Below are 16,290 nucleotides of genomic sequence, written 5' to 3'. Positions count from 1 at the left end.
ACCTCCCCGTCACACGTACTTACCTCCCCGTCACACGTATTTACCTCCCCATCACACGTACTTACCTCCCCATCACACGTACTTACCTCCCCATCACACGTATTTACCTCCCCGTCATACGTACTTACCTCCTCGTCACACGTACTTACCTCCCCGTCACACGTACTTACCTCCCCGTCACACGAACTTACCTCCCCGTCACACGTACTTACCTCCCCGTCACACGTATTTACCTCCCCATCACACGTACTTACCTCCCGTCACACGTATTTACCTCCCCGTCACACGTACTTACCTCCCCGTCACACGTACTTACCTCCCCGTCACACGAACTTACCTCCCCGTCACACGTACTTACCTCCCCGTCACACGTATTTACCTCCCCATCACACGTACTTACCTCCCCATCACACGTACTTACCTCCCCGTCACACGTATTTACCTCCCCATCACACGTACTTACCTCCCCATCACACGTACTTACCTCCTCGTCACACGTACTTACCTCCCCATCACACGTACTTACCTCCCCGTCACACGTACTTACCTCCCCGTCACACGTACTTACCTCCCCGTCACACGTACTTACCTCCCCGTCACACGTACTTACCTCCCCGTCACACGTACTTACCTCCTCGTCACATGTACTTACCTCCCCGTCACACGTACTTACCTCCCCGTCACACGTACTTACCTCCCCGTCACACGTACTTACCTCCCCGTCACACGTACTTACCTCCCCATCACACGTACTTACCTCCTCGTCACACGTACTTACCTCCCCATCACACGTACTTACCTCCCCGTCACACGTACTTACCTCCCCGTCACACGTACTTACCTCCCCGTCACACGTACTTACCTCCCCGTCACACGTACTTACCTCCCCGTCACACGTACTTACCTCCTCGTCACACGTACTTACCTCCCCGTCACACGTACTTACCTCCCCGTCACACGTACTTACCTCCCCGTCACACGTACTTACCTCCCCGTCACACGTACTTACCTCCCCGTCACACGTACTTACCTCCCCGTCACACGTATTTACCTCCCCGTCACACGTACTTACCTCCCCGTCACACGTACTTACCTCCCCGTCACACGTACTTACCTCCCCGTCACACGTACTTACCTCCCCGTCACACGTACTTACCTCCCCGTCACACGTATTTACCTCCCCATCACACGTACTTACCTCCCCGTCACACGTACTTACCTCCCCATCACACGTACTTACCTCCCCGTCACACGTACTTACCTCCCCGTCACACGTACTTACTTCCCCGTCACACGTACTTACCTCCCCGTCACACGTATTTACCTCCCCGTCACACGTACTTACCTCCCCGTCACACGTACTTACCTCCCCGTCACACGTACTTACCTCCCCGTCACACGTACTTACCTCCCCGTCACACGTACTTACCTCCCCGTCACACGTACTTACCTCCCCGTCACACGTACTTACCTCCCCGTCACACGTACTTACCTCCTCGTCACACGTACTTACCTCCCCGTCACACGTACTTACCTCCCCGTCACACGTACTTACCTCCCCGTCACACGTACTTACCTCCCCGTCACACGTACTTACCTCCCCGTCACACGTACTTACCTCCCCGTCACACGTACTTACCTCCCCGTCACACATACTTACCTCCCGGACGTCCTCGCTGTGGGCGACGAACATCCACTTCCTGAAGGGAAGCTACGATATATCAAACAATGCCGGATGTGCGTCACTTACAACGTTACCCCGATGACTTATCGCCCGATATATCGTACCGTGTGACGCCGGCATTAGTCAACAACTGGGTTATGTTTACGTAATGAACGCCCAAGACCATGGCCTCGGACATGGCTTCAAGGACAAAAAATGACACTGAAATAGAATTTAAAGCTCAAACAATCAGGGGCACCGCCTTAGTGGCATACTTCACCACATGCTTGGTGAGAGATGGATCATGAATAGCAGTTATTTTCATAGAAGAATTAATTTTACTAAGGGGATACCAAATCTTTGTGAAGCTCCAGCCGGACTGTGACCTGCCTTACCTCCGCCTGGTTGTGCACATGGGTCTCTGTTGCCTCCTGCTTCCGGGGCCTGTGCATGCAGCACATGTCCCCCGGAATTGCCCTTAGGGCATGTACTCATGCTTGCTTTCCTAAAGGGCCAGCGCAATACCAGTGGAGGTGCCTGAGCAACATGATCAGTTAGCAAGCTAGGTAGTTGTCAGGTCTGCTGCCTGCGTCTGGTACTTGTGTCCAATGCATGTTAGTATCTGTTGTTCCAGTCATACCTGCCTCTCACACTATGGGGAAGTACCAAGTAAGTGGTGAAAGGGAAGGTAAAGCATGTGTCTAGCAAAGAGGGATATAGTGACCTCTGACCAATCTACCACTAGCCCCTAGATTCCGTCACCACCCTGGATAGCTTCCGCACCTATCAACTGAGCCAGATATCTGATCCTGGCTGACCCTGATATAGGCCCTAGGTAGGGAGCGGATGGGATGAGCACTTAGTCAACCACACTAAGCTCTAATAAAGACACAGGAATCACAAACAGGGGGAAAGTAAATAAATCTCCACATGACTCAGGAAGAGGTACTGCAACAACAATGTTTCTCCGGTTGAATACAAGCCATTTTCACTGAAGGCTTGTTAAGGGTATTAAACCTATCACCAGCACAGACAAGAAGTAAATGAGAGTATTTAAAGACACAAAGGTAAGTGCTGATGAAAACAGTTGAAAGGCTGAAGACCTCTGCAGGGTCTCAAAGGGAAAGGGATGAAAGCCATGCAGAGGAGATACATAAGATACCATATACACCAAACTGGAATAATAGAACGTCAGGGAGAAGTTTACACAGTCAAATGATGCGACCTTCTATAGCCAAACACCAAAGGATTGTCTTCACCTGTGACATGCTCATGACACTGCCTTAATCCTCTCTCTCTATGTACCAGTTGTCCAGCCTGCACTTGTCAGCACTAGAAACTCTGCCTGTCTGGACCTGAGCCCATTCCTGCCCTGGGATTTAGCTGCCACAGTCCCGGACACTTGCTCTAAGAGTGGTACCTGGCGTCTACCTGGTAGTCACAAAGTCAAGTGCCTTCCATGTCTGGGTAAACTAGGGTCTCTCCTGTGGTCCAGTGAGTTCAGTCTTGCTAGCTGCTTTATCACCGGCAGTTTGCTCAGGCCATGGACTCCACTGACTCCGAGCCTCTGCTTCTGTCCAACCTATACCATAAGATGTCATACATGCGGACACAAGAAGGTCAAATCCTGGCCCACCTATGGTCCGAGAATGTCTATCTAAGTGCTACAGCTGCGTCTGTATCTAGACCTCGTCTGTCTGCTCCACCTCGTTTCCTCAGAGCTGGGATGGAATAATCAAGCGCTGGTGGCTACTTTCTGGGAAGTTCTATCTGGGAGGATTAAGGACAAACTGGCTGGCAATGATATTCTGATTTCACTGGCTACCAGGGTCAATCGCAGGTTTCAGAAATGTTCCATGGAGTAATTATAGGAAAGGAAATCTATGGCTCTGGGTCAATCATTTCAGAGTCCACTGGTTTCCCAGTTTCCAGTTCCCGCTCCGGCTCCTGAACCTTTGCATGTTGATTGTATCATGATGTTCGAGCAATGCCAGGAACATGTCTGAGCCATGGGTTTGTGTTTCTACAGTGGAGAAGTAGAACACTTCATCAATGCTTGTCCTGTTAGGTCGAGACCCTCTTCCCTTGGGCGGGTGGGAGGGGCCACCCTTGGCATAAACAGTCTTTTTTCTTTGTTAACCCTGACCATGTCTGTATTGTATGGATTAATTCTGTTCTCTGAGATGGCTCATCTTGATTACGGATCTGCTGGAAACCTCAACAAGATGTAGTGGATTAGCACTGGGTTCCGTCAGACACATCCGGAGAACTTTGTCGGTGTTGTCAGTCGATGAATTACTCTTCTCTTAACCCATGCACTTTGTTTCAAAACCAATGGAATTCCGAGTGGTAACTTTGCATTCACGGAAGATATCCTTCCTGGTGCTTCCAAGCCTGTCTTTCCTACTTCTGGTTCTGCCTTGGCGCCATACTCATGAGCCAGTTGATGACTGGAGATCTGTAGAGGTGCTCTGTTGGAGGTAGAACTGCCACAAAAGGTGCCTGGTCAGTGTTCATCTGTCCCTGTCTCCTAAAGTATCACCTAGCCATCCGGTTCTACTTACTAGCTCTTGTTCTGCTATGGCTGACTTCAACTAGAGGAGAGAGGAATCTCAATGTGTCCCTGAATACTCCGAGAAGACTGCTCTGAAAACCAGTTCGGTCTGCCATTGAGGGGTCAGGAAAAAGCCTCTAAAGCAACAACCATCAGGCCTCTACCACCTTACCACCAGCCATTTTTTCACCCATCAACTGCAAGGAGATTATTTTGGAGAAGAAATTTCCTTCAGACCTGGTGAAAAGGGTGCGCAAGTGGAAGGTACTGTAGCATCGGGGTCCCTACACTGCTCTGTCTCTTCCCAGCAGGGATGTCCACTCACTCAACGCGGTAGCCGGATTGTGTCCTGCCTTGCCTCCCCGCTGCCCTCCACATGAGTCTCTCCTGCTCCTGGGGCCTGTCATGCCGCACATATCCCTTGAGAGTGCACTTAGTGAGCGTGCATGGCTTGCTTTCTTAAAGGGCCAATGCACCTATTTTCCGCAAGTGCCTTTCAGCCTAAGACTGAGAGCCCTTAGGCATTGTCCCACAAGGGGGATGCCGAAGCAACATGATCACTTAGTCAGCTATTGTCCATCTAGCTAGTTGTCAGGTACTGTTAGTCTATTGCCCACTTCCTGTACATTTTCCCCATCAATGTCAGTATCTGCCGTGCAATCCATACTTGTCCTCATCTGTTGTCCTGTCTGTACCAGTCATCCTGCTTGCACCTGTCAGCACTAGAGTCTCTGTCTGTCCATACCTGAGCCTTTTCCTGCCCTGAGGGCTATCTGCCACACTCTTGGACACCGCCTGGAGAATGGCACCTGGCATCTACCCAAAGTCACTTAGTCAAGCCCCTTGTTACGGTTCCTGTTCTGGGTATCTGCGTGTCTCCTTTCCCTTTGCTGTGGCACTGGAGACTATGTTCGGATTTCTTGCTACTGCACATGTGTGAGCGCTGGAGACTAAGTCCTATCTTGGAGCCAATGCACATGTGCGAGTGACATCATCACTGACATGAGGTCACATGTCTCTGACACCTTCTAAGCCGATTGGTCGCTGGTCATGTGCTTGTGATGCCTTACTCGGTGATAGGCCAGCGTGACGTCATTGCTGTCGTTCTGGCAGCGGATTGGCTCTGGTGTCCTCCATCTTGGATGAGGCACAGAGTCTATATAAGACCCTGACGCACTCCGCCCGGCGCTCAGTCCTCTTGGTTCCTGCATAGGAGTAGACTCTCTGTGCATGTCCCTTGCGGCACCTATTCTATCTAGGTGAGCGTTATCGGTAGGGTAACGCTCTTGTACCTTGCAGCTTATGCTGTGGTCCGTATCCTTTCACCTTAGTGGAGTGGACATAGGCAGGTGCTTGCTGAACATGGTCTTACTGGGCCTTGTGGTTCTACTCTGAGGTGAGCGCTATCGGTAGGGTAGCGCTCCTGTACCTTTCAGTTGTACTGTTGCCCATGTCCTCACACCTTAGTGGAGCGGACATAGGTAGGTCAGGTGGTCGTTGCCTTCTAGGGTAACGCTCCACTACGCTGCCTCCTGCAGCAGTCCGTATCCTCGCACACTAGGGGAGCGGTCTTAGGCAGGAGTTTCAAGCTAGCAGCATTGCTGCTGTCCGTATCCTTGCACCACCAGTGGAGCGGACATAGGTAGGTGCCATATTGCACACACTACACCTAGTCTCTGTGACTGTTAACTGAGACAGGTGCTTTCACGCTCACAGACTGTGAGACTTCTATGCACTTTTATGTTGTATTCCTCACTCTTTTGCATTTCCACTCCTATGTTATGCTAAGAGGTAGTTGCTGTGTCTTAAACAGTATACGCCGCTATTGGTCTTGGTGACACTGTGACGCAACAGTGTGAGTACCACTTTGGTGGTACAGGTTTCCCCTATCCTCTGCCATACTCTGCAGCAGAGCTCTGCACGGTGGACCCTGACTGTCGGATAGCCTTCCATTCCCTTATTATCCGACAGCCCCTGTTACGGTTGCTGCGAGCACTGGAGACTAAGTCCAGATTTCTTACTACTGCACATGTGCGAGCGCTGGAGACTAAGTCCAGATTTCTTGCTACTGCACATGTGCGAGCGCCGGAGACTAAGTCCTATCTTGGAGCCATTGCACATGTGCGGGTGACATCATCGCTGACACGAGGTCACATGTCTCTGACACCTTCTATGCCGATTGGTCGCTGGTCATGTGCTTGTGATGCCTTGCTCGGTGATAGGCCAGCATGACGTCACTCCTGTCGTTCTGGCAGCGGATTGGCTCTGGTGTCCTCCATCTTGGATGAGGCACAGAGTCTATATAAGACCCTGACACACGCCGCATGGCGCTCAGTCCTCTTGGTTCATGCATAAGAGTAGACGCTCTGTGCGCGTTCCTCTAGGCATTCCTCTGTCTATGCTAGGTGAGCGCTACCGGCAGGGTAGCGTTCTTATACCTTACAGCTTCGGCTGCTGTCCGTATCCTTACCTCTTAGGGGAGCGGACATAGGCAGGTGCCTGAGGCACATGGTCTGGCTGGGCCTTGTGGTTCGACTCGTAGGTGGACGTTGCCGCTAGGGTAACGTTCCTTATACTGCGTCTGGCAGTTGTTCGTATCCTCGCACACTAGGGGAGCGAACAGAGGTAGGAGCTTTGTGCGGCTTACGCTGCTGTTCGTCTCTTTTGCACCACTAGAAGAGCGGACCTAGGCAGGTGCCATATCTAGTGGTTCGTGTCCTCGCACACTAGTGGAGCGAACGCAGGTAGGAGCTTTGTGCGGCTTACGCTGCTGTTCGTCTCTTTTGCACCACTAGAAGAGCGGACCTAGGCAGGTGCCATATCCAGTGGTTCGTGTCCTCGCACACTAGTGGAGCGAACGCAGGTAGGAGATTTGTGCGGCTTACGCTGCTGTTCGTCTCTTTTGCACCACTAGAAGAGCGGACCTAGGTAGGTGCCATTGCGCACACATTGCCTTTGTCTCTGTGATTATTAACAGAGATCATTCCACACACCCTCCAAGTAAGGGAGGAATTGCTTTACTTACTTATTATATCCTTCTGTGAGTTAACAGAGGTATTGCACTCTGCCATAGTCTGCAGCAGAGTCTTTGCACGGTGGACCCTGACTGTCTGATACTCCTTTAGGTTATCAGACAGCCCCCCGTAACAGCCCCCGTAACACCCCTCCTATGCCTGGATAAGCTTCCTCATCACCGACGTGCATTACACTTTAGCTACTTTGACATCAACAAAATTGTTAAGATAAACTGACAGGGAGCAAATATTTTACAGAATTAGTCTCGTGGAAATACCTGGGCACCTAAATAGACTTCCTCGGGCCCAGCCAGGAGCTGACATTTCTCTGGTGCCCTGTTGTCTTAGGCAGGAAGACCGCTGATGTTCACACTCTCCACAGCTTTTACCAAGAACCAGCTTGTTTTGCTTGATCCTTGAACTTGATGGGAGCAAGTCACCCCGATCTGCATGGCAATGGTGATAGGTAATGGTGATAGGTGCACAAGGCTTAGCTGGAAATACAGAGTCAGCAGTGCCCTTATATCTGCATTTGCACAAATGATTTTTCAGAAAGAGGGAACTGAACTAAGATTTCCTTGTCTTAATCAGAGAATCCAGAGCAAAGCCAATAGTGTAGGGCCTGGTATACTCATTGTGGATCTGTGCTCCACGCTAAATCTTCGTACTGTTATCCTTGACAGGACCTTACCCCTGATGAAGGGCAGATAATTTGCTTTTAGCTAAAAGTGCTCGGTCAGGGTCATCATATGGAAGCCCTAAAGCCTCAAAAACTGAATCTATAGATGTGAGTCCTGGAGTGCCAGGGTGTAGGGAGAAAGGACAAGCCTGAGGTTAACCCTGCAGCAAGGATATGATGCGTCCCACATGCTGAGTCTTAGAACCAGGCAAGGAATGTGGGTTATGGCTGAAATACACACGACAGTTTTCCTTAAAGTAAAAAAAAAAGTTTAGGGTCACCTAAAAATCATTCAGGCAGGTTAACATTCGATTGAGAATATGTCAAGACTCAAGAGAGGTGCTATTGGGCCTTAAGTCTGAGCAGTTTCATGATGCTGAAACTACACTGCAAGATCCCTAACAGACTGGGCCAGGTCTTGTGTAGCACCCCTGAGACTGGTCGCTACAGGGTATATCATTATATCCTTCCCTGGCAGGTCAAGATGTCAATCTAGTAAGTTCTACACACACCTCACACCACCATACAGCAGGGAGAAGCAGTCACTAGGAAAGGGTTAACAATGTTTCTTCAGACACAGGAAGTGACTCAGACAGTTCTTAGCAGACCCAGGTTGCCATAGCAACTTGCAAAAGTGGGGGCATGAGCAGTTAGGAGTAGAAAACATTTTCACTTTACCTTTAGAACAAGCTTGGACACGAGGCAGAGCAGACGTGTGCAACTTCCTGAAGGGGAGGCTGTCAGGCCTTCAGGGTGGCAGAAAAGACCTGTCTGGATGTAACACCGAACAGACAGCTCCACCAAGTTGTGGGCTAGTAACATCTAGAGAGATGGGACCCGGCACTTGTAATCGTAGACTAAAAAGTAGAAGTTGCCAGAGAGACGGGACTTGGCACAAGAGAGGTACAGAGTCCTAGCTCGCATGGCCAAGGTGCGGCAGCAGAGAGGGAGTCTGAGAAAGGGGAATAGAGATCCGACCCACGAGAGGCTCAGGCTGCCTGGCTTACGGACCGAGACCGGGGAAGAGTACAGAGTTGTGCATGGAGGAGAAAGGCCACAGATTACCAAAACTGGATACAGCCTCTGACCTGCCCGAGATCGACCGGAGTCTCTGATGGCGAGGACCAGCACCCGGGGTGCGATGCCACCTGAGCCAGTAAATAAAGTGACTGGAACCTGCATCTGGTGACTCTGTGAGTAACTGCCGCTGCCCTGCGCTCCTGCGCTCCCGGGGACTGCCACCCCCATTCTCAACCAACCTCCAGAGAAACCCCGCTCCACCCGTGGGGAGTGATACCATCCCGGCTGCACATGATACCTGCCCTGGAGAGAGACTGTGCAGCGGCAGCTAATTCTTGGCCGCATACCGCGAGTGGTGCTGTGAAGCATCCCCACTGCCATCCAGTACTGCCCCTGGGAGAGGACTAGTCGCAGGAAGGGTCGGCGGCGGAAGAGGCCAAGACCCCAGTCACCGCTGCAACCGGTGACACGCTTCTCAGGGGCTCCTTCCATCTCCATCTGTATTGGACACTTGTGTGACGGGGTGTACAGCAGAGCAAGGAGAGACAACAGGCCGAGGAACGATCCAACAGGTTTATTCACAAGAACACTGGAACAGCACACGATAAGTCCACGTAAAACAGATTCGGGGGCCCTTCCCGACAATCCTCGGACCGGATTACAAAGCAATCGTCCTTACAGTAGTCCAAAGAGTTCCACACAATCCCACGGGCCGCCACACAGGCCTAGCTCCGTCCGTGTCCACAGCCACACAGGCTGGAGCTCCTGCTCCCTTCAAGTTTCAGCTCACTCTGAAGTTACAAAAAGGGAAATGCATTGTCTGTGCTCCTTGACCAGCCCACCATGTTCAGGGGGTGGGGGTCACACATCCTATCATCAATGGTTTGGTCCATCACAGGGCTCCGATATGTCTGCCAGCCACAGTAGATGAAGGGATCCCCTGCTGTGCAGAACAATGACTATTCCTTCACTGGCCAATTCAATTACAGATTAGATACACAACTCTGGAAAGAAGAGGACAGGCTATTTACATAATCACATTAGATGCCAAGACTACAATTGTATGAGAGAGACACATTGAGATCAGTAGCTCCCCCAAGGAAATACATGAATTACAACTAATACAACCAGGGAAATATGCATATCATGACATAGTATCACAGCATATACAGTGAGAGGGTAAATTACATCTTCACAATCCCTCCCCCTCCCAACTTGTGTACGTACTAGGGACCTCTACAGGTCACTGGTTAAGTACACACAGGCAGAGCGTTACTTACATGTGGCTTCATGCAGCCACGAATTGGCATCGTAGCTCTCCCACATCATTGCCCAGGAGAACAGCTGCAGGCAGACCACCCATCACCCCAACCACACATCGCTTGACCCCAAAACCAAAGTTCAGATCCACAGTGGCTGTGGGAATAGTCCTCCATTGTCCACCAGCCAGTTCAATAACAATCCCAGGTCCTCTATGGATTGCCTCAGGCCGAACCACTCGGGGATCAGCCAGTGTGAGGAAAGCACCCGAGTCACAAAATCCAACAAGTCTCTGTCCATCCAGCACAACCTCCTGCAAGTGCTTACCTCGATGAGCAGAAGTCGTCATAACTGCGGGTCGCACCCCGTAAACTCCTGGTGGTGCAACATGGGGGGCTGAGTCACTAGGCCAGTCCTCACATAACGGTGCCACATCTTCCTCCATGGCACTGGGCTGTAAATAATTAACAATCCGATTGGGTGCAGGATCAGTCCTCATTTGAACAGCTGGGCAGGAGACTTGCCGATGCCCTGGCTGTCCACATTGATAGCATCTGAGCTGGGTCTCCCTCCATCCAAGGCGTCCTCTTGGGTAAGGGGTAGGGGAACTTGGAGGCCGGCTCCCACCTGAAGGTGCTGTAGGGGTTTGAGGATGATTCCTCCATGGCCTGGCTGGGCATGAGGCCTGCAAATGCCCGGGATGCCTACAAACATAACACCTGCGCTCTGTTACTTCCTCTCCCCGGCGTATTCCAGAAAGTGCAGTAGAAGCAACTGAAGGCACATTAACACGGGTATCAACATGTGGTGGCTTAGAGGAACGGGGAACAATGGGGACAGAATAACTGGGGGCATCCGGTGTTGTGGAGCTGTTAGGCGTCTCTCCATCCTCCAACAGAACCCTCCACTGAGGCTTGATGGTGAGAGCCTCATCAGCGAGAGCAGCAGCTTCCTCCACTGTCGCTGGTTTTCTCTCACGCACCCATTCCCGGATCTCAGCGGGGCACTGGGCAAAGAATTGTTCTTTTAGGATGACCTGCAGGAAGGTCTCCCAAGATAAGGCCTCCTCTGCCTCCAGCCAGCGATTACATATTTGTTTGAGTCTATGAGCATATATCTTAAAAGACACTTCCCCATCACAGGCTAAAGCACGGAACTGAGTCCTGTAAGTGTCTGGGGTCACAGCATAATGTTTTAGAATAGTCTGTTTAATCTCCGCATACTCACAGTTCCACCGAGGGTCCATAGCTCTATAGGCTTCAGCAGCTCCACCCTCTAAGAGCCCAACCAGATGCCGGACGCGCTCCCTTTCTGGGACTTCCATTAATCGACACTGATGCTCAAAGTCCTGGAAGAAGCCCTCAATGTCACCAGCAGCCTCATTAAACTGCTTGAAGTCTTTGCGGGACACTCTGGGAAGTTCCCTCATGATGGGTGCTGGGGTTACAGTCTGTCTGGAACCTCTCGCGGCTTCCACAGCGAGCTGCTTATCCAGCAATGCCATCTCCTCCATCCTGCGCTCCTTCTCTTCAGCTCCACGCATGGCCTCCCTCTTATCTTCTATGGTGGCCTCATCTCCAAGCAGTGCCATCTTTTCCTTGTACCACACAATCCATTGACTTTTTTGGGTATTTACCTCCAGCTCCCGTCTTTCCTCCCTTTGCTGTGAGGATCCTTCCTCCACGTCATTTTGCGAGCAGACTCCTTCTAGCGCCTCAATCAGCTGCTCCTTGGAGAGTCCTTTGAAACGAACTCCTACTTCACGGGCCTTTGATTGCAGGCTCCCCAAAGTCCAGGTCTTGTACTCTGCAGTGCTGGTTCCTGATGTTGAGCCATTGTCCTCCATTCCTTCTGCTCTGATCCCAGCGCTGCCAACCAGTTTGTGACGGGGTGTACAGCAGAGCAAGGAGAGACAACAGGCCGAGGAACGATCCAACAGGTTTATTCACAAGAACACTGGAACAGCACACGATAAGTCCACGTAAAACAGATTCGGGGGCCCTTCCCGACAATCCTCGGACCGGATTACAAAGCAATCGTCCTTACAGTAGTCCAAAGAGTTCCACACAATCCCACGGGCCGCCACACAGGCCTAGCTCCGTCCGTGTCCACAGCCACACAGGCTGGAGCTCCTGCTCCCTTCAAGTTTCAGCTCACTCTGAAGTTACAAAAAGGGAAATGCATTGTCTGTGCTCCTTGACCAGCCCACCATGTTCAGGGGGTGGGGGTCACACATCCTATCATCAATGGTTTGGTCCATCACAGGGCTCCGATATGTCTGCCAGCCACAGTAGATGAAGGGATCCCCTGCTGTGCAGAACAATGACTATTCCTTCACTGGCCAATTCAATTACAGATTAGATACACAACTCTGGAAAGAAGAGGACAGGCTATTTACATAATCACATTAGATGCCAAGACTACAATTGTATGAGAGAGACACATTGAGATCAGTAGCTCCCCCAAGGAAATACATGAATTACAACTAATACAACCAGGGAAATATGCATATCATGACATAGTATCACAGCATATACAGTGAGAGGGTAAATTACATCTTCACAACTTGTCCATTTGCTGTTCTTATTTAACATGTAGCCGATGGGGTCACGGAACCGGGTCAGGCCAGTCACAGCTACCCCAAGGAACCACTGGTCCGGTGACGAGTACCCTAAGGCCCCGTGGACGCTACACTTGCATTTGTTAAACCATCACTTACAGGGGATCCGTAATATGGGTGAGCCACATATAATGTAATGTCTGTCAGAGGCAACAAGCCCAAAAAGGCTAAGACATACAGACTTTGTGCAAGCCACTCCAACTGGCAGATAACTTTGGAAGCCTTTAACCCCTGTACAGGATCTGGTCTTAAAACGGGGTCCATTGAATAGCTTCCATTGAAGGACTGCTGTTAGGTAGTGCAAAATAGGGCAAGAGAATAGTCTGGTAACCAGGTCAAAACCAAAAGTAAAAAATTGTGAGGTAGGAGAAACGTCAATAAACAAGCCAAGGTCAAAATAGGAAAAACATACATTAGCCTGCTCTGCCCAGAATCAGAAGAAATCAAAGGGGACCAACTGCAGCCCTATTTAATGATAGACCTCAGCAGAACCCCAGATCTCCACCTGGTAACCCTTTGAAGGCCATGATCGATGAGGATACATTGTATAAAATTAGAACATGTCTAAACATGAAGCAGACTCGGACAATTGTGTGTGACTCCATTCCAAAGAAAGACATCGGAAAAAGCAGACACCATCTATGGAAAAGGTTGGAGATATTTTTGGAAGATATCAACCATGTGGTGGCTTTAATTGTAAATATTTTTTATAACTAACAATCTCCAAATAGAGATTAGCATATGTGTATGTGATGAACTGATTTTGGGTGTAACTTTGCAAAAAAATATATTCAGAAGACAAATATCTTGCAAAATACGTGTGTTTTCAACATAATGAAATCCAGATGACTCATTTTGCTGAATTTCAAAAAGCCTAGAAAATGGTTAAAAAGCCAATACCGTATTTTAATTTTATAAGACGCTCTGGATTATAAGATGTGCCCCAAATTTAGAGGAGAAAAATGGGAAAAAAAATTTTTTAATGTTAAAATGAGGGTCCATCTTATAATTCCAATGTGTCTTAATCCTAATACTAACTGGGGGGGAGTGGCATTGGTGGAGCCGATCAGGAAGCTCACAGGAGGCAGGGTCAGTGATGCCACGGGCTCAGAGGAGGGGGTCTTGCGTCTCAGGAGGGTCAGTGGATAGAGGGTCAGCAATACTGCGGCTTCGGGGTATCACAGTGACGGGCGCCATTGGTCTGCTAGCATCCTACGGGGGTGTCACTGCAGTGGAGAACTCAGAAGGGTCACAGGACGGAGTGTCGCTGCGGCAGTGGGTGCCTGATCTGACTGCGGACTTCATTGAATCACACGCGGTTGATGTGATGGACTTCAAGGAAATGTCAGCAGAGGCAAATGTGTGCGCAGAAAAGCCTCCTAGATCATTTTCTTGAAGTTCATTGCGTCAATCTGCACACATGCCACCTCCACAGCCATTTTCTTGAAGCTCATCGCGTCAGCCGTGGGCGATTCAATAGAGGCCGCAGGCCGCCCAATACACTTGTCGCGACACTGCAGTGACACCCTCAGTATCGCCGACCCTGACTGCTATGACTCAGCTCCACCACAACCATCCTGGTAAGCCATATCCGCATTGTAAGATGAACCCCCATTTTACCCCCAATTTTGGGGGCAAAAAAGTGCCTCTTACAATCCAGGAAAATACGGTAATAATTACGCTGCCTTTTATCTGGACCATGCGACATTCCACATTCTGGTTCTCCATTCTACTCCGCCTAGTCTTTCCATAGTTACTTTTGTGTGTGGTATCTACTCTACCCTTCCTCACTCTGCACCAGTCTTCCAAAACGTAATAAGCCTCTGGCATCACAAGATACAGTATGTCATGACATGACGACATGTGCCACAAACTCACGACATGTGCGGTGCATTGGATGTTTATATGGCAGCAGAAGTGCTGGTGCACAGTGATGAAAGCCAAAGAATTATTCCACCGGGGATGCTGGAAAGAACAGGTCAAACAGCGCGGAGAGTCGGCAATTTGAGTAATTTGATTTGTTTTGAATATTTGTGCCAAATTCAAGAAATCTCTTGAATAGGAATCTCAGCAGATTCATTTGTCTCTAGCAATAAATTACACACAACAGTGTGGATTATTCATACATAATGAATTATCTGGAGCTTTCGAAGTTTGTGATAAGATCAATGAAATTGTTGACATCAACACTAACAAAGAACAATTTTTGCTAACACGTAGCACATAGATTACTCCTGGTCTTCATTATCTTTCCCTTATTCTTCTAGGTTCTGGGAATGTCTAATTTGATGATAAGATTTGCCTCAGCTGGTTGAATCTTTTCATGATGGTGACTCTGATTTCTTGGTTTTTCAGGCTGTAGATGATGGGGTTTAATAATGGAGTCACCACAGTGTAGAGTAAGGACAAGATTTTGTTGATGGTAGATGATTTTTTTCCAAATGGAAACACGTAGATGGCAATGAGTGATCCGAAACACATGCAAACTACAGTCAGATGGGAGGAGCACGTGGAGAAGGCTTTCTCTTTACCTGTTGTTGTTGATATCTTCTGTATAGAGCGAATAATGTGGACATAGGTGGAGAAGATGAACATGGTTAAAATGGTCATTTCATGGGTGGATAAAATCACTACTAATATTTCCAGAACAGATGTATCTGAGCAGGACAGTTGCAAAAGAGGTCCAAGATCACAGAAGAAATGGTTCACAACAAGATTTGAGCCGCAGAAGTCAAGACAGAAGATCAGGACAGTGGCTAGGATGGTCAGAAGAAAACCTGAAGCCCAACAAAAGGAAATTAATCGGATGCAAACATTAAAATCTATAGTAGTAACATAATGCATAGGTTTACAGATGGCGACATATCTATCATAGGACATGACCGTTAGAAGAAGACACTCAGTTAGCATGGACATTGAAAATGCAAATAACTGGGTTATGCAGCCAACCTTTGAGATGGTGGCACCGCCATTAAAAATGACATGAAGAGTGTTTGGGCAAATGGTTGAGGTGAGTATAATATCTGATAAGGACAGCTGACTGAGGAATAAGTACATGGGGATCTGGAGACAAGTTGTGGTTGATACCAATAAGATGATCAATAGGTTTCCAGCTAAGATGGCCGTGTAGATCAGAAGAAGAATTAGAAAGAGAATAATCCGGAAATTCTGTAGATTCTCGAAGCCCACAATGAAGAACTCATTGACCGATGACAGATTCCATCCCAGATTCATCCCTAAAGATTGTAAAATAAATGAAATGTTAGCTGAAGATATAAAAATTAAAGTGTGCGGAGCTCATGACCAAACCTTGAGTATCACTTAACCCGATAAGATGGTGAATAACACGTAAGAGTGCGAAACACATCACATTTTATAAACAATATATTAATTTATTTACATAGGGTTTGGACTCATAAGTTCCTATTTTTATAGAACTAGAAAAGAAATAAGAACATTTTGTCCGGCTCCAACAGGGGT

The 16,290-nt window shown here is 49.0% G+C and overlaps 1 protein-coding gene across 1 annotated transcript; it reads right to left on the bottom strand.

Annotated features, from left to right (window-relative positions):
- Window positions 1-15,090: 15,090 nt before the first annotated feature.
- LOC142303031 (olfactory receptor 5V1-like) lies at window positions 15,091-16,044 on the bottom strand. Its single transcript, XM_075344131.1, has one exon. The coding sequence runs from the start codon at window positions 16,042-16,044 to the stop codon at window positions 15,091-15,093; it is 954 nt and encodes a 317-aa protein (XP_075200246.1).
- Between the last annotated feature and the right edge of the window lie 246 nt (window positions 16,045-16,290).

This window comes from Anomaloglossus baeobatrachus, chromosome 4 (genome assembly GCF_048569485.1).
Source record: "Anomaloglossus baeobatrachus isolate aAnoBae1 chromosome 4, aAnoBae1.hap1, whole genome shotgun sequence".
Classification (NCBI taxonomy): domain Eukaryota; kingdom Metazoa; phylum Chordata; class Amphibia; order Anura; family Aromobatidae; genus Anomaloglossus; species Anomaloglossus baeobatrachus.
Note: the sequence above shows the minus strand (reverse complement) of the source record. Positions and strands in the feature narration are given on the sequence as shown.